This window comes from Neopsephotus bourkii, unplaced genomic scaffold (genome assembly GCF_033783945.1).
Source record: "Neopsephotus bourkii isolate Nb327-2 ecotype Australia unplaced genomic scaffold, CSIRO-AGI_Nbou_v1 NB_1574, whole genome shotgun sequence".
Lineage (NCBI taxonomy): Eukaryota > Metazoa > Chordata > Aves > Psittaciformes > Psittacidae > Neopsephotus > Neopsephotus bourkii.
The window spans coordinates 2117382-2140998 of record NW_026902050.1 but is presented as its reverse complement, the minus strand read 5'-3'; the positions used below and the strand labels follow the sequence as shown (position 1 = coordinate 2140998).

Sequence of the window (23617 nt, the reverse complement as noted above, 5' to 3'; positions counted from 1 at the left end):
CAGATGAACCTAACTTGGTACACAGTGGTTTGGGTTTTTAATGCATATACTGTAGTAGTTGTAACATCTACATTGTACATCATGGTGCTTACTTCAAACAATATGTAATCAAAAGAAAAATAAAAAAAACCGACCGAGCAAAATCTGTTTTATAGAAGCCAGAAGTACAGCACAATACTTACTTGTGAAGACAACCACCAAAATGATTGCCAAATCAATGAAGAGAAACTGGAAATCTCCCAAATTGCTCAGGATCTAGACAGAAATCACAACTGAAACATTGGTAATTTCTTCACACCAGGACATATCTTATAGTGACACTCCTACAGCATTAATTCTTTAGATTTCCCCCTCCTGACAAGACAGTGCCTTGTCAAACTGGTTTCTTTTTTCTGTAGGAGTCTTAAGTCCTCCACAATTCACATATCAATTGCTGAAGTATCAAGGCAGGAGAAAAATTCAGTTTTAAAATGTGCAAGCTATTTGAAATTGAAATTTGTAATCGAAATTTGTAATCAAGCTTGTATTGCTGAATCTTAAATACCAATAAAGTAATAGCTTAGGCCCACAATTCTCAAAACACCATAAACTTTGGATGTAGTCATACAGTTGTCAAAATTTCCCCTTCAAAGGTCCTTTAATGCTTTACACGTTTAACTTACTCAGAATGCAAATTAAAATCCAGGATTTCTAACACGTGCCATATTGTGAATCCAATCATGTTAACAGGAAACACTCTACATTGCTCCCCTCCCCAGTACCTGCAAGCTGCTATCTTTCAATCCTTACATAAAAGGAATGAGTTGCCCTTTAAATAGTTAGGCTGTTTAAAAATGCTGAGAGTTTTTAAATAATCGAAAAATATTACTTTTGTTCAATTTATATGCTTATTTGGTCTTCCCACTGGAGCAACTTTCTATACACAGGCATTAGTTACTGTCTTTTTAAAAACAGACACTACCACGTTTTTCATACCATTAACATGAAACAAGACAAAAAAAAACAAACAATACCTTTAGTCCAAAGACAGTTTTTAAGAATGCTGGTGTTGTGTACTCAAAAAGAGACTTGCAAAAATTTATAGGAATTATCTACCAATTTTTAAATCTCTGGATTAGGTTGACACTGCTTAAGCATTTACAGAATACTTACAGAATATAGCAGAGTAACACTGATGTACTGGATGATGCTGTATAATGCCATGAACTTAAATACACAGAAGGAAGTTATTAAAGCAGCACGGCCTTCCCTGTCAAAACAAATGCAATCATATAACTAGTAAGTTTTCTGTGCAAGCAGTTATATTGTACTTAGCAAAACGTTAGCTGCACTTGAACATGCCAGCAAACCCTTTTGAGGGACATTAGGTTGAAGACATACAGAGAAAAAGGGGTCAGAATGGTACGCTTTTAAGTACATCAAAGTTGTGAGCATGTCTTCTGAACCGAGCCACCACCTTACTCTGGCATTCTTTGGGCTTTATATGGTTTCTCAACAGAGGTTTTAAAATGAAGGCCTGCTTGCAAAAAATATCTATGAAGCACTAGTTTACTGCATGGATTGAATGAACATGCAGTTAACCACAGAACTGCTGACCAGAAATCTTTCTGATTACACATTACTTCATTAGTTCCACACAGACTTTAGCAGATTCTTCTCTGGTTGACGTTTATCCAAAATTATTACCTAACTTCCAATTCTAGAATAAAACTGTCAAGCCCTATTTAGAAAATCTGTTTTCTACTTCATGTGGTACCAAGCAGTTACGTGAAGCATTTTGCCCTTTGCAATTAAACACAACCTTTACAGAAACCAGCACAGTAGTCGCTAAGACATCAAATTAAATACTAACATGTAGAAACTCATTCATGCTTTGAAAAGTTAACTTTACCTGGACAAAAGGGTTTATAACAAAATACTAAATCATGCTATGGTAAGCTTTTGCTCAGGGTAACTTCAGTAAAAAAACGGAAGCACTAAAAATGTATGTCTTTTTCTTTAATTCAAACTGGCCTTTTACAGCATCAAACACATATTAATATAGGGTATGCAAAAAGAGTTACACAGATGCATTTAAGCTCACAGTAAGTCACATTACCTGATCAGCTTTGGCACGCAGGAAATACTAGGTGTTCTAGAAGTGAATGGTGATGCCACAGAAGCCTCAAGTTCAGACAAAGATATACCACCATGTGCCCTCTTTAGCGCCTGCCAGTTAACATTGAAGTAGAGAACATTTTAAAACTTGCTTTCAGCTGTAAAATTTAACTGAACCGTACTGTATAGGAAATAAAAACATACTTACCCCACAGTCATTTGCTCCATCTCCACACATGCCCACATAGTAACTATAAAAACCAAACAGATGTCAGCATTCTGGACCATTCCCTACTTGTTGTCTATTTAGCTTATTTCAGTAAATACTTTAATGTTAACTTGACTTATCCAGGGTTTGTGTAATTATGAATGATGATTAATGCTGAAAGCAATTACTGCTGCCATTATACATATAAGGAAGTAGACAGAAAAGTAATACGATGTAGAGAGGTCAGCCAAACCAGTAACGATTATCACAGCCCTCTATCATTCCAACGTGGTCTAAAGCATCTTTGCTCTAGGAAAAGAGACTTTTGTAGTATTGTGTATAGCTGCAAGCCTGAAATGAATGGGAAGTCATCCCATTAATACTTCTGTAATACAGAGAAGACATTTGATGGATTTTTTTATTAATCCAAGCAACCAGATTTATAAACTATGTTAGTCAGTTTAGCTATTCATCATTTGTAACTTCATGAAAAGCCTGAAACTTTCACAACCAGCCAGCAGATGGTACTACTCTCATTCCTGCTCAGCTAACAGGCTTATTTACCAACTCAAGGAAGTTATATTAGCCTAACTAATATATATATTATATGTAATTACATATATCACATATATGTAATTACATATATACACAATATGTGTAATTAGCCCAGCTTTTTTAATTTGGAAGAACAGTTAGCATCATACATAATTTTTTCCTCGTGTCACACCAAACAGTCTGTCAACCCTCCCACTTGCTGTGCTTGAGCAAATACTTACTCTACATTTTGTAAAGCTTCTACCAGCTGAGTTTTCTGGTCTGGTGCCATGCGAGCAAACACAGTGCCATGTAACACAAGCTGGAAGACAGAAGATTTCTTAATGCTCAGAGGGCAAAGTCTGTTCACCAACAGAAGTGTTCATACTCAAATGAAATGCTCACCTTGGGTACCAGGTCCTGAAAATGCTCCAAAATCACGGCAAATGACTTCCCATTCATTGCAAAATGGTACTTGGTCATCTGGAGATCCTCAAGACTTTCATGGACCAATTTAACTGGAATATCCTAGCAAAAGTAGTTCAATACTCTAGTAGTGTACTCTAGTGTATTTACACAGATACTTTGTAATTTCAAGCTAATACTCAAGAGGGGTATTCCTTAAGATCCCAAACTAGAGGGGAGGTTCCTAAGAATGCTACTTGAAAGAAAACCTCATTTAATGAAAACATTTATTTAGTAACAAGAAAACACAGTTCAATATTTCAACTACAAACAGCTAGAACAGTCTTAACAGACTGAAATGTGGAAAAAATCCTGTCTCTTGCAGAACTAAAATATCAACTGTCGTATCACCATTGAAAAACTAGCTCCCCCAGCTGTTTTATTACTCTGTGGTATTTTAAAATCTGAAAGTTAACTAGTACATCAATTTTTTTTGACACTTAACAGGAGATTTGCTATTTGACGGAATAAGAGAAAAAGAAACTCAACTGTAAAACTAACTGATTACACTGTAAGGGCATCACAATGCTCATGTTACCTCTGAGTTTATGGCTGGTGATGAACTAGTGCATTTTGCGAGGGTATCTGCATAATGCCAGTTGATCCTGGCAGCCTGCCCATCCTTTGGAGGTAGTGCTTCAGCAATAATGACCTTATCCTGAGGTAGAATCATTCCACAGTCTCTGGCCACAGAGATAGCAGTTAGCATGTTATCCCCTGTTAAACAATTGCATTTAAAAACGATTCAGTCAGTTTCACTGATATTCCACATTAAGAGAAAAGCTAACAAAGCCAGTTTTAAACTAGGAAAAGGACTGCCTAACACACCAGTGACAACCTCAGGGCAAACCAAGCCTTCGGACAAAATTCAAAACCCAGCCTGTTAAACCCTTCCTCTGCGCTAACATCACTAAAATGCTTCTTTCAGCCATAAAGATTTCTTATTGGCCAAACCTTAGGATATACTGAAAATCTGGCAGAAAGCATGCGGCCATTTAAAATAGCACTTTTTAAACACAGCCACAGAACATGCAAACACTGAGTTGTATTGCCAGCCTATCACAACATTATTCCAAAGCTGCAATACCTGTGATTTAAAAAGCAAACACACCTATTGCATGGAAACAATGAGTACAGATACTTAGCCTGCTTAACAGGGACATAAGTCATTAAAAAAAACCCACCAAAAACACCGCAAAGTGACTTATCATAATACAATTCAAAATGGTAGGGACCCTCAGGAGGTCATCTAGTCCAACCCCTTGCTCAAAGGAGGATCAGTCATAAAATCAGACCACGACTGTCACCTAGTCTGATTTGGAAGATCTCTAAGGTTTTCCATCCTTCAATTCAGTATAAGTAACTTGTGCATGGAGCTAGGGATAGGACTCATCCTTACACTGGCTTCTGATCTCTGACATACCAAAGCAACTTTCATTCAAAAAGAAACAGACTGGTGTCCGAATATTCTCGCAATAGTTTCTAAACTTTCCTCTTGCTATAAATACAGTGCAATCCCAGCCTACTGACACTACAGTCTGACTTCATACACTATAATTAAAATAAGACAAAAATAAGATGGATTTTTGAGTATGAATGTTTATGTGCTAACCTGTAACCATGACAGTGCGAATGTTGGCTTTATGCAAATCTTCAAGTACAGCAGGGGTTTCTTGCTTTAACTTGTTTTGCATTATAATTAACCCCATAAAATCCATGTTGCTTTCAATAGCATCTCTGTAGAAAAGAAGGCAAGGAAGAGAATATTGCAAAAAATACAATTATTACATGTAGCTTAAAGAGCCCGATTTTGTTTATTTTGAATCATGGAAAGTGAAGAATTTGCTTTATAAAAAGGTCACCTGTGAGCTATCACCTTTCACAATCATTTATACTTACTTCCCTTGTTTTAGTTGAAAACCAGTATGAGAAAATGTTTTCCTCAAGTACCATTTTCAGTTTCTTTCACAAGAAATCTTTCTGAAAGAGATTACATTCTCAAAAGAGATATTCCTAGAAAAAAGATGCTCCAAGGCTAACTGCATTCGCAGCCAAATTTTAAGATTTGTTTAGAATCACATCTCTAACTTCCAAATTAGCTGATCCTTAATATACAAGCCATCAAATCATGTTACCAAGGCTAATAAGAATTATAGACATTAGCTAACTAAGTGAAGCAACTAATTAACTTTGGTTTACGTGAAAGTCAGTATTTACAGGTCTGGGGTATTTTACTGGTACAGTAGATTTTCACACCTGAAATTGGAAAATCTATTTGTCTGCTTTGTACTGCTTTGCAGTCATCTTGCACACAGAGCTGATACAGAAGAACACAAAGCTTGTATTTTCATGGCAATGCTACACTTTCTGAACACTATGGAAAAGATAGATAGCATTACCCACAAAACTAGGACCAGCTGAAAAATAATTAAGAGGAAATACTACTCTTTGAAGGAAGAAACCTTTCTAACTTCTAAACCTTCCTGACAAGCTCTGCAATAAGAAAAAGGACATGTTGCTCATAGCAGATGAAGAAACTACAAACACACAGAGGAGAGTTTCTACTACATGTCATTTCATTATCTTTAACAGACACAGATGATGTAAATATTATCAAGTAACAAAGAAATCAGATGAGGTTTTCTGCCACATTAATATAAATCAAACACTATAAAATATTACAGTTCATTTCAAGCTTAAAGATGTTCCACACTACTGCAGAAAAACTTCCTTATCTTAAATTTCTATGTATTGTATAGGGTACAAATAAAAAATGCACAGAACTATACTTGTCAAGAAAGAACAGAAGTAACTGATTTAAATAAAAATCAACATTACAAAATTAACCCAAAGCATGCAGCTCTTAAAGATTTTAACTGCTTATTATGAAAGTGAAGTCACTCTTACCTATTAATAGTCTGGACTTTGTGCCATGTAAGCTTAGACTCCAATTTTCTGTGAGCAAGAGCAATAACTCGGAAGCCCTGCTTAGTGTATTCTTCCAGGACACACTCAAAGTCAACAGGAACTTTAAAAAGGTCAAGTTTAGAGTTATTAAAATTATCCATACTGCAGCTGAGCTACACAAGAAATGAAACTACAGTTTGTTCTTTTACCTGTTTCCTGCTTACACAAGCTTGCAATCACTTCAGGGGCACCTTTCATGTAGGCGTCCATTCTCTTCTCCCCTAGAACTCTTGCTATTACACACATACGTTGCAAAACTGAAGAAAATGGAAACTGGCGCACAATTCCAATTTCATAACTGGTCTGTGTCATACAGGTAGGAAGAAAAGGGTCAGATCCACATACATTCTAAGAAAAGAGGTGCATGCTTAATCAAAAAGCATACTTACCGAAAGCTCAAACAATTCCTAAACAAAAAAAAAAGCAAACACATTTACTGTAAATATTAAGTATTTTTTCAGCTACGAACTATTTCAACAAAAGTAAGTAAATGAACCTACACAGCACTCTCAGCATAAAGCCACATTGTATTTGCAATGGATTTGTTACAGCACAATATGAATCTATTAAATCTGTTTAGTATACTTTAAGCGAGACATAGAACTTTAGAGCTTGATTCCTTGATTAGAATTTGCAAGACCTTTCATAGTCCAACCTGTGTCCATTTAGCCTACCTAAATGATTAAAGTATGGATTTTAGAATAAGGCCATGATGATGAAGTATGCTCCCCCAAAAAAATCACATAATAAGTTTCAAGAATGTTCATGACAACTACTGCACAGTAATTACTGTTGGGCACGTACACAATGGTAGCAAGAATTCTGCACCATAGAGTGACATTAAGAAATGATTAGCTATAACTGCAAAGTGAGCACACCTAAGCACTTCATTAGCACAAAAAGGACTCGGTAATGATACTAATATTAAAATGTGTAATGATACCAGTATTAAAAGGTGTAAGCTCAAAAAGCATTATAGCACTTTACAGCTAGTTCACAAGGGTAATGATGCTGACAGTCTGCTCTCACTGAATGTGGCACATACCGAACGACTACCTTAAACAACAATTTAGGCATGTTTTCCCTATCCGTCATCAAAACCCACACAGTTTTGAACCAATTTGAATTGTATCAGCCAGAACCACAGCATATGGTACAATGTATTTGTTTAACATGAAGGATTACTTCAACTCAAGTAATTGCTTAGATTTTTCTTACCATTTCTTGATCTGTTGCTTGCTTGGATTCTGGAAAAAGTTGTTTTGAAGGTCGAACCACTGTCGGCATGATTCGATTATGAAGGGCTGTTTCCTCTTCAGTTGCTTCTTCCAAAATCTGTATTACAAAGAAACAACTACTTTATGCATGTATTAACCTTGATTTTCTCATAATGTAATCTTCAGAATAAAAAAACAACACCAAAACCAAAACCAAACCAACCAAACAAAAAAACAACACTCAAAGAAACCAACAGGCTTGGAAGTATGTCCAGGGTGCCATGACCTTTCTCACCAAGATTTCCTGTGAGAATTAAGTGTCTTAATTTAGCAGTTAATGTAAAGACTAACTTAGTTATTTTATAAGTTTATCATATGTATTGATACTTTGCCACAAGTGACATCAGAAAGAAGTAAATTAGCTTTTCAGATTCTTTCAGTTCTATGAATGAAAAACACATTTTAGGAACATTTTCATATTAAGACTTCCTTTGACACAAGCAGTGTCAAAAGCCCACCATTTTACAGTTACAGCTTAAAACAGCATATAATGGTTTATTTTATATGTAGCATGATGGGAAATTTCAGATTACTAATCTTGAAAATGCTGACTCTCCTAAAACAAGCACTTACCCATCCTATTGCTTCAAACATCTTCAAATCAAGTGGATCCCCAGAAAGCACCCCTTCAATTTTTGTAAGGGAATGACAAGTTGCCATGCAAGCAACAAACTCAGACTTCAGCAAGCTCTCACTGCAAGCCCTCTCTTCCGGCAAAAGGAAACTAAAACAATGAAGTAATAATATACTTAGCACTATAATTATTTATTATGAGCCAATTCAAAAGGTTTGTTTATATTAACAGAAGAAAATTGACTGCAGGAGTCTCTTCACTTGTATTTTCACACATCACAGAAAATACATTAAGATTCTGGGCTGTAATCTTCCAAAACAGTCACTACTTTAGTCTCCTTAAAAAACTGCGTTAATTCACTGTGTACGGAGACATCTTATCACTTTGTACTTAACTAAATTAGTTACGCTAATTCATTTTAGCAGCCCAAAAAGTCATCACCTGGGAGGACAGGATTAAGAAAACACGCTATACTTTAATTGCATAATTTCTGCAGTATGAACCTAATGAGGCCTCAGACTTTAACAAATTAAACTTCACTTCAGTCTCATAGGAGACCTATAACTTTCATTACATACAAACCGTTTTTCCAGTTGCATTCTTACTGCTCATTACCGAAATGAAAACATGTATGAGATAACTTGGAATCTTCTATTCTATTTTGCTGCAATTACTGAAGCACAACTAGGTATCACATATGCTATCAGCTGTGAGCTTATCCTTACCGAGCATTTTCCACCCTCTGAATTCCCCAAAGATCCAAGCCATCCTCAGTAAGTGTTCCAGTCTGCAAAATAAACCAAAGGACATGGCAAGAAGAAAAAGCCTTCAGAAACAAATTTTCCTCAGGTAAAGCAACAATTAACAACTAATTAATTAAATTACACCTCCACTGTGTATTTTATTTTACTTTCACTAAAAAATAAATAAATAAAAAAATATAAAAATATAAGCAGGACTTCAGGACAGGAAATACAGTATCTCCCTTGCTTTTGGATAGTAACTTAAGATCCAACTCTGTCAAATAACTTAAACCCCCCCCCCCCAAAAACAACATTCAAAGCCATGTCCCTCCTTAGAGACATGAAAAAAAAAATAGACCCTTAAATTTCGAAGATAATAGCTCAACATCTCTATATTCAGGGCTTGGGGGCAACAGAAAATGGGCACTAAGCCCTTAGGACTACTTTCTTACATAGCTAAAACGGTAACTGGAAAACCTGTACAACAGAAATAATAAATCTAGTATGGGTACTTAAGGCTTTAGCTAAAAATCTAAAGAGGAAAATTAATTTTTATCTAAGGCATAGCGATAAGCAAAGGATTCTGGATAGTGGCATTACTGTCTTTCAGTTGTGTTTCTGTTAAGGAGTAATAACAAAATACCGTGGTTTGGCTTTTCACTGAAATAAATACAACTAAGAAACAAGTCTGACCTCACGCTTCCATTTTCCATAAGATGTTTACTAAATAAAACTCGTAGCAAACCCCAACTATCACATTTCTGGGGTGCCAATAGTAAGTTAGGACTTGGGAGACTTGAGATAAGAAAGCAGCTCTCTATTATAACAGCTTTTTAGAGCAAACTAAATTAAGTAAGTTAACAGGTGATAAACAGTGAATACGTGGAAGCTAACAGGACAGAAAAATTATCTGATTTATATGTAAGTAATGAATTTTCCTGTAGTTGCCAGTTTATACAAATTCTCTTTTATATAATGCGCCTCCAGGTGGCAACACAAAGTTTCAAAATTCACCTAACCTTATCAAAACACACAAGATTCAGCTGGCCACAAATATTTATCCTTTGTGGGCTGATGCAGAAGATGCCAATTTTTTTCAACCTTCTTTGTGCATAAACAATGCCAGCAGTCATGGCAGCAGGGAGCGCTGGAGGCACCGTGATAGTGATGATGTCAAGAGACTCGATGATGATGGTATGAGTTGGAACCTGTAATAAAGGTCAGAGTGGATGAACAAGAACTCGCTATTTAAAGATTTACTATCTCACTGAAGCGTTACATCACTGGTACCAAAGGCAAAATCCACATATTGCTTTCCCTAGTACAGCACATTCTGTGGTGCCCAGAAACCTAGCAATATTCACCCACCATAAAGAACCATGATAATCCAGTCCTAAATTATCCACAATGCACTCATTATTTAACATTTTTACCTTTCCCTCAGCAAATGCATTACTTTAAAACAGTAACTAAGTAATGCAAAAATTTTAGAGAGGCAAAAGTTACCGTTATCAGTTATCAATTTCTTGGTAAGGATTTTTTTGCCTGCAGCATGCTTTAGATATTCTCTATCTTATTTCTTCCAGGTGAATTATCAGTCAGATAGAAATGTTACATATAATAAAGATAAAAGTGTAGTAATTGGGTCAGTAAAAATAGAGGCAAACTCAAATTTCACTGTAATATATTGAAGTCCTGCTTCTATGCTGAATTTTGTTCTCAATACGCTTATCTTTCTTGTTCTGTGGGTATAAAATAAAGCAAAGAAATGTTGACTTCAAATTTCATTGTTTCTCATTATCTGAAGCGTTTGCAGTCATCAGCCCCTTTCTAAACTAAGGCAGTTCTTGACTAGAAATGAAAACATACCTCATTTAAGATGCTGTTGACAATTGTGTAAAGAAACCCAATGCCTGCCACCACGACCAAAGACAGAAGAAACAAATAGGCATCTCTGTAGAGTTTAAAATCAGTTGGCTTTGGATATAGTATAGAACGAACAAGCTGTCCTTTAGCAGTACTAAAGCCTAGAAATAAAAATGAGTTATTGAAATTATAAACAAGAGCAAAGCCATTAAAATATATTCAAAAACCTCAATGAAACCCTTAAGCTACTAATTTCATTAGACTGTTTCTCAATATACAGTAAAAGATATTTTGCATTACTGTAGTTAAGGTTCTTCAAAAATACATGCACACCATACTAAGTGCTTTTCTCCAATGGCAAGGGCATGCACCTGATACTAAGAAACCCCCCTTCTACAACAGCAGTAAACCCTCAAATGGTTTGGCCTGGAAGAGTTTTTGTACTGCATTTTGTCCCTTACGGTGCAAAGCTAGTGGGTATATTTATTAGCTGTTCAATTAAGCCAGTGCTTGCAAAAGAAAATGAAGTTATTCATAGAGTCCAAACTTAAGTACTTAAGTGACCAGTCTTTGTAAGTTCACAATGACGTATGCACTAACATACCCATGAACTGAGTTTCAGGAGAAAAAGAAATAATACATTTAGTTCATCAATATATTATATATATTTCATCTCTAGCACCAAACATTTTGTGTTAAAGGCTTAACTCTGAAGACTGCTGTAAGTACAGTTCCAATAGATCAATCTTACATCTCCACTTACGACAAGATCAAGACAACATTTCTTTGCATACAACCATATGTAGTTCAGCTCTCCTAGAATCCTTTTGAGGACTAAATTATCTAGTATCTTCAATTTTTTGCATCCTTCTCCCTCAGATAAAGGGATTTTTACTTTTATATCACTAGGTAAGAATTACTTTAGTTCTTAATATCAGACACCTTAGGAGCGAGACACTACAAGTGGTGTGATATCTGTCCAGTTCTGTGGAGTGGGAAATGCCCTACTTGACTACAAGTTGTTCCTGTAAACCAGACATGAGAATAGAGAGCTTTTATAATCCTTTGCTCTTCTCTCTATGTAGTCATAGCAGGAAAAGTGTACTTGTCCATATGTAAAATCTGAACATGGTCCACAGAGCTAAATTCATCCCGTTTACAACATAGGTGCTAACTCTGACCTGTCATGGGCAAAGAACAGATTAAAAAGGTAACTCTAGATGCGAGGGCAGTAGGACTCCACGTGTTGAGTCTTTCTGCAGAATAGAAAAACTAAGTCTTCTGCAGTTCATTTCTGTTGCTGTTTTGTATGGCCTATATATAGGGAGACGTGTTTAAGGGAAAGCAAATACTTTTCTCTGAGAAAAAAATAAATAGACTAATAAAAGCTTCTAGAAAGACAATAGATCTAATTTAAAATAATAATCAGAATATTTACTGCTAAAACAGACTAAAAGAAGGTAAAGACACCAGAGAAAGCAGAGGCTAATTAGGATGAAGTTATTAGAAAACTTGCTTTAAGTAATATTCTAGTCAATGTAGTCAAATTTATTCCATCCGTTTTACTGTAACTTGATTATAGCTTACATTCCTCTATTTTGTGGTGGTTTTCTTAAGGTCATCTTTGTAAAGCAGAATCCTACAACTACACAGTCTCTGCAATTTTCTGCAACAGAATACCTATATTATCTAAAACCAAACCTTAAACATATTAGTATGAAGAGGCACCTCTGTAGAAAGGGCTAGATCAAATGCAGTTCCTAAGCAAATGTTATGTGCTTTGACAAAACTATGGGCAAATAAAACCATTTGACATTGCCAATGATTCCAGTAAAATAAGCCATTCCCCACTACCCACCCAATCCAATCGTATGGCAAACCTTTTCAAAGAGGCTCATGTAGTTCAACCAACACACTGCATAGAAGACATCTAAAGGACTTCAAAACACATTCAGGTAAGTTTTAAACTGATGCTAAATACTGATACTCTCCAGGCCATTATCTAGTTCTGTTTTTGTTGTAGACGCTTACCAAATTATTTGGGGTATACTCATTTATCCAAGCTTAGCAACGTTCAATACAATACTCCAAAGTATAAGTTAACAAGTGGTAAACTCAACAATCAATACCTGTTCTCACTACTAGAGCTTTGACCAATTCTCCAGTATAAAAACGGGTTTGAATTACATTGGTTCCACAGAACAAAGTATGCCGTTTATGCACTTCTGGACTGTATATTTCATCTCCCATTGCTTTCGGATATTCCGAAGGATTTGGTAGATTAATCTTTGTGACAGGAACACTTTCACCTTAAATGGAGAAAGAATGTCTAAGCAAGATCAAATAACAATATACGTTTTCTCACTTCACAACTTCCAGTAGAACAATATAAATCTCACTTCATCAGCACAAAAGCAGACTTATGGAGAAAGTATCTTCCTTTCAGCATGTTACTAGGTAGTCTCTCACCTATTAGTCTCAGCTCACCAGATTCCTTATCCAAATCCTATTTAACTCTACTTGTTATTCACCAATACAGGTTCTGTAGCTCTTCAAATCACACTGGTGTAAAATATAGCTTATTGAAAGAAATCAGGATTAAACATCCTTCTGCTGCTGCAAGGCATCACCCCATCTTTACTCAGAGAAATTAGAGAACAAATTTCTTCAGCTCCTTTGGTAACTGAGTACTCTCAAGCTTGGGCTGCAGTCAATTTACCTGTTGCTAGCAGCAGCAAGAGGTTTAAGTATATTCAAAGAATTTAACATGATAAAGCAACAAATATGCAGGCACAACTTGAGATAATAATTCCTGGTTTTAAATACAGCAGAAAAAAACTACCTGTATTCATGGAAGCAGCTAAAAAGTTTGGGCAAAAGAAGTATGAAGGAACATATTGTAGAACTCAATCTGCACTGAGAACATCAAATCAAGAAGCAGGGAGACAAGCTATCACGAAAGCTTTTCAACAAGAAACCATCATTCATTTTTAGAGTTGCCAAGCAGTACCAGGCAGCTGTTGCAGATAAGCCGAACACAAGTACGTAAGTACTTCGCAGCATGTGTAAATTTGAGAACATACACATTTCACACAAAATAAACATATCCACTTCTGCTAGAAGATACTGCAACTTAAGCATGCACACAGGTATAAATTAACACATTTAGCCAAACAAAACTGTATCAAGTTTACCTTACCTGTTAACATACTCTCATTTACAATGCAGGTACCACTGAGAAGTACTGCATCACAGGGCATAATTGTCCCATTAGATGGAATCAACATGGTATCTCCAGGCACAAGGTCAGTGGAAAGGATTTCTTCTATTTCTGAGTGTTAAAACACAAACAAGTTTACCTGAAAATAGCCACCACCTACAAAACCCCATAAAGATCCTCACAGCCAAGATCCACGTGGTGACAACTGAGATTATACTCTGTTCTGCTGATGGCATTATGAAAGGTTTTTTAAAACAGAAAAAGCCACTGATAAACTAAATTTCACTGCAGATTAAACTGTAGATCACTTGGATATAGTTCATCATAACAAATGAAACGAAACAAGGTCGTACAAAATGCATTAACAATCAGCTACAGTATAACGTCCGTATAAAGATACAAGTCAAATACAAATGCATGCCTCACACAACAGTACCACGCTACAACCTAACCATCTTCAACTGCTGTGGTATCCAAATAAGCAAAAGTCCAGAAATCAATTTGCAGTCCCTGCTGGGTAACAAATTGTAATGGAAACCCAACACATGCACATCTTTAAGCTGAGAAAAAAACACAGTGACAGTTACATATGATAGATATGTAGTATATATGGTAGATAATGAGAAACAAGAATAGGACAAACACCTAATCTAGAACAAACCAGATACTTGCTAAGAATGCCATCTGTAAGGATAATCCTGAACATATTATTATCCTATCTAAATTCCCCTTGGCAACTTCTCCTTTTCTCCATACAATTTTGCTAAGAAATCAAGCATTTCAAGGTGATCAAAGAAAGAACAGATGCACACCAACTTTACACTCACTGCTAATGGACAATTTAAACTAAGTTTTCCAAATAGCCTGTGAAGTTTACCTTGGTTTCCTCTGCAGACAGAAACCCTTACAATGCTGTGAGCTGCTACCATGTCATGTAACATAACATATTGCTGCAAAGGGGAGAAAACAGTTTGTTATTCAAAAGTACAGCTTGCCTTCTTCTATATGCACGTTCTATTTCTACAAACTAAAGTGATGAGATTCTTCACCAACATTCTTTTACAACAAAATGTGACTCAAAACATTAACATAGTTTAGGAAACCTATGGGTAAATAGTTTGAGTGCATCAGTCTGTAGAGGTTCCTACTTTTACCAGCATTCTGGAAGCAAACATACACGGTGAGGCAAAATGTTATAAACATTTGGTCATTAATATACATAAGTAAAAACTGCAGTAGTTGTATGACCCTGGATTAAGGTAAGAGGGTTGTTTTTTTTGTCTCTGTTTTGAAATCAGATTGTAATTTTAGGATAATTGGTACTTGATTACCACCAGCTACAGCTAAGTCTACAGAAACGAATGCACCACCAATTTCACGATCCACACATCTGGCTGGTGCTGAATTGTGTTAGACTTTTTCAAACAGAAGAAAATAATGCAAGATGGAATCACTACTGTCAATATGACTTAGTATAAACTTGTGTCTGGGTTTTATTTAAGTGAGGTAGCATTTATGTTGTCTGAGGTCAACCTACTGATTCAACAGCATGGAAAGTGAGCAGAGACAGGTCTTGAGGGAAAATGCAAGTCCGAATTCTTCCAGCTCAAAAAGGGAAACCTTGTAACAACATTCTACCTGCATACCTCTAAAAAATTCAAGACTTGTAGGCAATTTCATAACAAAATAAACCAATCAGTAAAAAGCTGAAAAGATGCATCTGTTTTCTTTGAACTTACCTTTCTAATGGTGTAAAGTGAGCTAACAATGGATATTACAGACATGATCACGATTGCTAATGCATAGTAGTGATATTCATCAGTGATCCACAATATCACACTGAACAACTGAAAAATGTAAAAAGGGTTGAGAACCTAGAAGAGTGACAGAATATTACAGTTACACCATAGGGTCACATGCATTCCCCATCAGAACAGAATCAAAATCATTCTCCTCCTCTATGAAGGAGATAAAAAAATTATGTGTGAAGAACTGAGGTTTGCCTGTTTTGCCAAACTATCCTTCTTTTTCATTATTTCCTCAACCCCTCAAAAGAACAGTTCTTACTAGAATACGTAAATATGTACTTTTAAATACACCTCAAAGCAAAATAGTAGGTACATCTCATAGAATAATAGAATAGTTAGGGTTGGAAAGGACCTTGAGATCACTTAGTTCCAGCCCCCCTGCCATGGGCAAGAACACCTCACACTAAACCATGCCACCCAAGGCTTCATCCACCTTAAGTTGCAATTATTAAATTAAGCTGTATCTTATTATCTACTTCTTATTAATAAATGCACTCTGCTACTTCAGGTTGGAGAGTTTCTTTTTTCAAAAGTTTCTATCATACATTATTATACCACATGGATAACAAGTCAATTATGCAAATCCACCTTATACACAGAAAAAAGAAATTAAATCAAACAATCCAACAAAAGTTTATGCAAGAACATGTTTGATTTGTTGCGTATGTTGTCATGTATAATCCCTGGGTTGATCATGGAGAACGTAATTAGTCATTTTGTTTGAAATTAACAATAGAAAACAAATAAGATGCATACCCTCTGAAAGAATTCTGACACATTTTCCTAACATCCTTGCTATGCACCAACTTGTGAACTCTGAAGAGCTTACAGCTAAGGCCTCTTAAGTTTGGAGAGCTCCAAGATAAAGGTCAGTATCTTTTTTTTTTTTACAGTGCTGGGCTCTGGAGGAAAGCTTCTGGTTTACATTATTATTTGAAGACCAGTTCAAAAGTCATTGCATTTAAAGTAATAATTAATGATACACTTTTTTTTAACAATTTGTTAAAGATCTTACCTCCTTAATCAGAAGCTTAAAAATGGAAGGCACTTTCACAGCAATTTCATTTACTCCATAGAATGCTTTTCTGCATTACAAAAGAAAAATATCAAAAAAGTTGAAATTTTTATTGGAAATCTTACTGACTTCAAAGCAATTCCATTAATATGAAAAAGAACAAAATATTACTTTATCTGTGGCCCCTTTTTATTTACCATTGTTTCAAAACATGTTTATCTGAGAACATTTACCCAGTGAGATGTTCAAATATAAGGATAACTATTTTATACTTAAATTTAAACTGTAACTTAATTTTAGGTTCTTTCATAACATAATTTCCCTGTAAACTGCATATAGGTGCAATGTTAAACGTGCCAGTATGGGGTTTGCATTAACTTAAGCTCAAACAAGTGTTAACATTTATCCTGCAGTAAGACATCATTTTTATAGTTCTGTATCTTTTGTTCTTAGCATGAAGAAAGGCAAATCATAGAGGAGGGGGAAGGAGACAAAAAACAATCCTCTGACAGATCTGAAATAGTTAAATTACACTGACATGAAGAAGCCCTTACTGGATGTTCTTAAGGAAAAGGCTTTTATTGTAGAAAAAGACACAAATTGACAGAAAACGGAATGATGAGCAAACAAATGCTTCCATATTTTAAACTGAAAGAAGGTCTCAATTGCAAAAACAAAAGAAAATTGAACAAAAAAACCCCAGCAATACCCCAAAAAAACCACTCAAAAAACCAGCCAGGAATGCTACAGACACCAAACTATTCTAGTCCAGGTAGTGTTTCAATAAATTAAAACACCAATAATTAAATACGTATCTACGTTTTCTAGCTTGCTGTTTCCATTTGAGGACTAAGAAATCCCTGAACTATGTGTACCATTAAAGTTACATTTTAAAGTTTTTTTCTAGACTAAGTTTTTCTCTACCTACGCACTTGAGCTGTGTCCCTTTACACTGTTAGTCTAAAACTGCATGTTAAAAAATAGGTTTTCCCCTGTTATTTCTTGCCAACCAAAATTAAAAGTGAGGAATGCATTTAGCTCCAGCCAACCAGAGACAGATGCAGGTCCGTATGGGACACACCTGTGATACTGGAGTTTTAAAATTAAAGCCAAAGTCTTGAGACCTGGTAAATTTCAGCCTCATCTTCCTAAAATAAGAAATTAGTTACAGTTTAGGCCAAGTTTGCTGCACCTAGTATTCCTTACTAGCTGTCAAGCACACTATCCCCTCTCACAATCACCGCTAGCAAAGGACAGGAAAGAAAACAAGTAGCAAAGTAAGCTCCCTCAGCATTCCTTTCAAACCTTCAACAATCTGCAGCTTGAGACAAATGAGCATCTTTCCAGATAAAGAACTTCAGATGGACTTTTTCACTGGGAATCAGTCTCTTTGTCTCTCAACCTGTATACACCCTTCAACAATGACAGTATGTTATGGAAATACTTATGCCACTTGAGGGTGAGTTATGTGGAAAAAAATATGATTTTCTTTTCATCAACCACCAAATTTCACCGTATACCTGTGATGTGTTAGAAAACATAACTGCTTGCTGTTCTTTTTGTTCAATTTCAAACATTAACAAATGTTAATTAGAAAATACAATTCCACAAATATATTCTGAATTACTTTAAGCAATGGTTCCAATTCCCATAGTCAGTGTAGTCTGAAAAAACTAAGTCAACACATTACCTGAATTTATTTCCTACTCAGCATATAGGTAAGAAACACAAGAATTTCATACATCTAACAGCCTTTAAAGGAAGCATAAAGCCTGTTTGTAAACACTAATCACACAACTGTCTTCTACTTTTGTTAACACTTTGCGCACAGGTAATGGAATTAAAACAATTATTCCCTCAAATATTGTAATATTACCTGTAATCATGCATTCCCTTTGTCAGTCCTGTGCTGTATTCATTATGAATCGAAGAACATAACGTAGATTCATCTAGACCTCTAAGTAAAGGGAAAAGTCAATGAGTTAAGAAACATGACATTTAAAAGTAACTCCAAAGGGCTGGGCCTTTGCTAAGAGTTACACTATATTACAAAAAGACCAAAGTCTATTGACTAATGTTTTTCTAGCTATTTTTGTCACAACTCCAGATACCAATGAGGTGTTAAAAGCAGTCCCCTTGCTGTCATGTCTTACTCTTCCTCTGTCTTGTTAATAAATTTATCAAATAAATCTATACTGAGACTATATTGCAGCACCCTACTATCAAAATTTTATCCATGACTAGGTAAAGTATGGTCTAACATTTTAAGTGCTTCTTTATCACTGTAAGACTTAACCTTTGTAGGACTTCTCTACATGCTGTGGAAGCAAATACTATAATTAAGTAGATCTGCAGAAAAGCAAGCACACCTGAAACATCATTATGTTTACAACTATGGGGTCATTTCAACTACCAAACTCAGTAAATCAGACATATCATGACCAAAATCCAGGATTTACTTTGGATGCACAGGAAAATATTATTACCTTCCAAAAGACCTTCTGAGATGGCAAAACCAGCACTATTGAACACAAGCCTTTTTTTATACAGGATATGTAATAAGTTATCTGCTAAAGATTCTGGCCTGTCCCAGTGAAGAAAAACCTCTTTATGGTACATATATAGTAACAATTGTTTCCATTTTCTCAAAGAGAGGGAAAGTTTTAAACACCTCACTAGTGCAAAGGCTAGGATCATGTTTCTGTTAACTTCTAGTAAAAGAACAGGTGAAAACCTCAATGTGTTAATTCGGCCACAGGTTTACAGGGTTTCACTAGAAATTTTCAAGTTCAAAGATTTTTTAAACCATGATTTTTCAATGAAGAAATATTTAATTCTCTGTTAAGAACTGTGCCTTTCCTGCCATTCTATGCCAACATTTTTTTCCCTGCATAAAAGGAATGTAACAGTGGGTTTAAGAAGGGTCCCTAAAACTAAGTGCTTCATATGTAGATATGCATATCTATATGCGTAATGTCCATGCAAATACAAAGCTTCTAGCAGGATGTTATTTGCTTATTAGAGTACTGTTACAGCACTGAATTCCCAGGACATTTGAAAAAAACCTGTGCACACACAGTTTATTACATAAACCTCTCATCAACTCTGAGATTCAGTTGACACCAGCTAAAACAAAACACATACAAGGTCAAAGTTGCATCCTCTTTGGCTATGTGACCAAGTCTGATTTAGTTTAAGAACAATTACACTTGCATTTCCTGTGTTTAACACAGTGATCTTAATATTACGTTATTACAAAGAGAACAGTGATTTGAAATTCAAGCTCTCGTAACAGAATTAGTTGCCCAAGAAATCTTAATTTGCCTCCCTTGTATTATTCCATGTCTTTAATTATGTGATCAAAGTGTTCTGTCTCTGGATACTTGCATAATTAACTGCACAGAGTTACTCTATCTTCATGATGCAGTACTGTGCTTAGATCACAGCTGTATCTGTGTTACCTGCCTTACAGATACTACTATGAAGCCTTCCAGTCTCATATACAGCCTCTTTACAAATTTTAACTTGATTCTTTAAGAAACCTGCTTAGTAAGGTTCCATGGGATATAGCCCTAGAGGGCAGGGGGGCTCAAGACTCTTAGTTGGTCTTCAAGGATCACCTGCTACAAGCTCAGGAGTGTTGCATCCCAACCAGAAGGAAGTGCAGCAGGAGGGCCAGGAGACCTCCTTGGATGGATAAGGAGCTCCTGAGGAAAATTCAAATGAAAAGAGTTTTATAGAAAGTGGAAGCAAGGACAGGCGGCCTGGGAAGAGTACAAGGATGTTGTCCAGGAAGCTAGGGACCAGGTTAGGAAAGCTAAGGCCCAGTTAGAATTAAACTTGGCTAGGGATATTAAGGATAACAGGAAGGGATTCTACAGGTACATAGCAAATAAAAAACAGATTAGGGAGAACGTAGGCCCCCTCAGGAAGCTCTCGGGTGAACTAGCTACACAGGATTTGGAGAAGGCTGAGGTTCTGAATGACTTCTTTGCCTCGGTCTTCTCTAGCAAAGGCTCTGACCGCACCACCCAAGTCTTGGAAGGCAGATGCAGGGACTGTGAGAATGAAGACCTTGGGCCCACTGTAGGAGAGGAATTGGTTCGAGACCATCTTAAAAATCTGAACGTGCACAAGTCCATGGGACCTGATGAAATCCATCCGTGGGTCCTGAAGGAGCTGGCGAATGAAGTTGCTAAGCCACTGGCCATCATATTTGAAAAATCATGGCAGTCAGGTGAAGTTCCCAATGACTGGAAAAAGGGAAATATAACCCCCATTTTCAAGAAGGGGAAAATGGATGACCCGGGCAATTACAGACCAGTCAGTCTCACCTCTGTGCCTGGCAAAATCTTGGAGCAGATTCTCCTGGAAGGCATGCTAAGGCACATGAAAAACAACAAGGTGCTTGGTGACAGCCAGCATGGCTTCACTAAGGGGAAATCCTGCCTGACCAATTGGGTGGCCTTTTATGATGGCGCTATGGAACTGATGGACAGGGGTAGAGCAGTTGATGTCATCTACCTGGATTTGTGTAAAGCGTTCGACACTGTCCCACACGACATCCTTGTCTCTAAATTGGAGAGACATCAATTTGATGGATGGACCACTCGGTGGATAAAGAACTGGCTGGATGGCCACACACAAAGAGTTGTGGTCAATGGCTCAATGTCCGGCTGGAGACCAGTAACGAGTGGTGTCTGTGTTGGGACCAGTCTTGTTTAACATCTTTGTCGGACAGTGGGATTGAGTGCGCCCTCAGCAAGTTTGCCGATGACACCAAGCTGTGTGGTTCGGTTGATACGCTGGAGGGAAGGAATGCCATCCAGAGGGACCTTGACACGCTTGTGAGGTGGGCTGATGCCAACCTCATGAAGTTTAACCATGCCAAGTGCAAGGTCCTACACCTGGGTTAGAGCAATCCCAGGCACAGCTACAGGTTGGGCAGAGAAGAGATTCAGAGCAGCCCTGCGGAGGAGGACTTGGGGGTGTTGGTCAATGAGAAAATGAACATGAGCCGGCTTCAGTGTGCGCTTGCAGCCCAGAAAGCCAACCGTATCCTGGGCTGCATCAAAAGGAGTGTGACCAGCAGGTCGAAGGAGGTGATCCTGCCCCTTTATTCTGCTCTCGTGAGACCTCACTTGGAGTATTGTGTGCAGTTCTGGTGTCCTCAACATAAAAAGGACATGGAACTGTTGGAACAAGTCCAGAGGAGGGCCATGAGAATGATCAGGGGACTGGAGCACCTCCCATATGAAGATAGGCTGAGAAAGTTGGGACTGTTCAGCCTGGGGAAGAGAAGGCTGCATGGAGACCTCATAGCAGCCTTCCAGTATCTGAAGGGGGCCTATAGGGATGCTGGGGATGGACTCTTCATTAGGGACTGTAGTGATAGGACAAGGGGTAATGGGTTAAAACTTAAACAGGGGAAGTTTAGATTGGATATAAGGAGGAAATTCTTTCCTGTTAGGGTGGTGAGGCACTGGAATAGGTTGCCCAGGGAGGTTGTGAATGCTCCATCCCTGGCAGTGTTCAAGGCCAGGCTGGACGAGGCCTTGGGTGATATGGTTTAGAGCGAGTTGTCCCTGCCCATGGCAGGGGTTTGAAACTTGATGATCTTAAGGTCCTTTCCAACCCTAACTATTCTATGATTCTATGATTCTATGTTATTAAGCAATACCAGTTCCTGGGTTTTATACTAGCTGAAGAGCATCAAGAAAAAGTATCTCGATGAAGGACAAATTTTTCAGACTTCTTTTCAAAATACTTATCATTCGTGAGTTCAGCTACTGTTTTTCCAAACTTTGATCTTCATACCCAATTCACTTTAGAGAAAATTTATAGCAAACTCTTTATTTGACCTTACTCAAAAGTGACTTTGTACTCTGCCAGTATCGCGTATGCCTCAGATCCAGCTGTTTCTACTCTTTACTATCCAATTGCTAAACAATGGCGTCCAGCTCAGCTACAGTACCTGACTAAACAAGTGGTCTGGCTCAGTCGTTGCTAACACATCAAACAAATGAAAGTTTGGCGTATCAGCAAGAATGTGATAGAATAAATGGTCACATAACTTCACAGGCATATCTGAGATTTTTCCAGGGCTTATGAATTGGCTGGGTTATCATAAGAACATCAAAAGGCACAGTCCAAGAGCCAGCAAATGCCAAGTTTCAAGTCACTGCTTTAATACTAAGGAACAACATTTTTCCTAAACACATGGAACTGTATGATTTTTGTCCCCATACCTGTTCTTAGCATGAAAAAAAACCACCTCAAAACAGCACTTGTAATCTCATCTGTGGGAAGCATTCCCTTTGAACATTTTAAATTAGCAACACTATAGGCATGGAAACAGGACCCTGTGATGCAAAGTGACAAGTGCCCCTACCTGCACCACTGTAATTCATGGCAGGCTTAACATAAAAAATATGTGTACAAAGCTTTTCATTATTTACACATGAACTGAGACATTTCCACCCATTCCCCCTTGCCATCGAGGGGGACTGCTCAATATTGTAACTGCTTGTATTATGATAATTTCTTTTAATTGTTGCCATTGCTGATAACTTTCCATACTATTTGTACATGCTTTTTTGAAAACATAGAAACAGTTGCAAAATATGTTTCTTCTTACAGAAACTCTGGCTATTAATTTTTTTCCTTCAGTCACTGGTCATTATTTTTTTCTACACGTACTGTCTGGACTTTTCCACGTGATGGTTCAATGTAGTGAACACTGATTTAAGCTGAACAGGTTATATTATTGATCTGAACATCTTAGTTTTAACAAGCAGTTGTCAAAACCAGAGAAACCAGTGCTCATTTAACTTGTTAGCACTA

General features: G+C 36.9%; 1 protein-coding gene across 4 annotated transcripts in view; it reads right to left on the bottom strand.

The window, feature by feature from the left end:
- The window catches only part of ATP13A3 (ATPase 13A3), a 61851-nt gene that overhangs the window by 12347 nt on the left and 25887 nt on the right, over window positions 1-23617 (bottom strand). For 3 of the 4 annotated variants that reach the window (XM_061371428.1, XM_061371427.1, XM_061371430.1), the window contains 22 exons: window positions 18651-18731; window positions 16775-16844; window positions 15691-15825; window positions 14829-14901; window positions 13931-14062; window positions 12861-13040; window positions 10735-10892; window positions 9885-10073; window positions 8848-8909; window positions 8122-8272; window positions 7490-7606; window positions 6661-6678; window positions 6421-6574; window positions 6212-6332; window positions 4917-5041; window positions 3843-4021; window positions 3245-3367; window positions 3082-3161; window positions 2306-2348; window positions 2099-2208; window positions 1153-1249; window positions 183-255 (listed from right to left, as the gene is read on the bottom strand). In XM_061371428.1, coding sequence (XP_061227412.1) covers window positions 183-255; window positions 1153-1249; window positions 2099-2208; window positions 2306-2348; window positions 3082-3161; window positions 3245-3367; window positions 3843-4021; window positions 4917-5041; window positions 6212-6332; window positions 6421-6574; window positions 6661-6678; window positions 7490-7606; window positions 8122-8272; window positions 8848-8909; window positions 9885-10073; window positions 10735-10892; window positions 12861-13040; window positions 13931-14062; window positions 14829-14901; window positions 15691-15825; window positions 16775-16844; window positions 18651-18731 — 2471 coding nt within the window. The remainder of the gene's footprint in view (window positions 1-182; window positions 256-1152; window positions 1250-2098; window positions 2209-2305; window positions 2349-3081; window positions 3162-3244; window positions 3368-3842; window positions 4022-4916; window positions 5042-6211; window positions 6333-6420; window positions 6575-6660; window positions 6679-7489; window positions 7607-8121; window positions 8273-8847; window positions 8910-9884; window positions 10074-10734; window positions 10893-12860; window positions 13041-13930; window positions 14063-14828; window positions 14902-15690; window positions 15826-16774; window positions 16845-18650; window positions 18732-23617) is intronic. The other variant, XM_061371429.1, reaches the window with a different exon arrangement.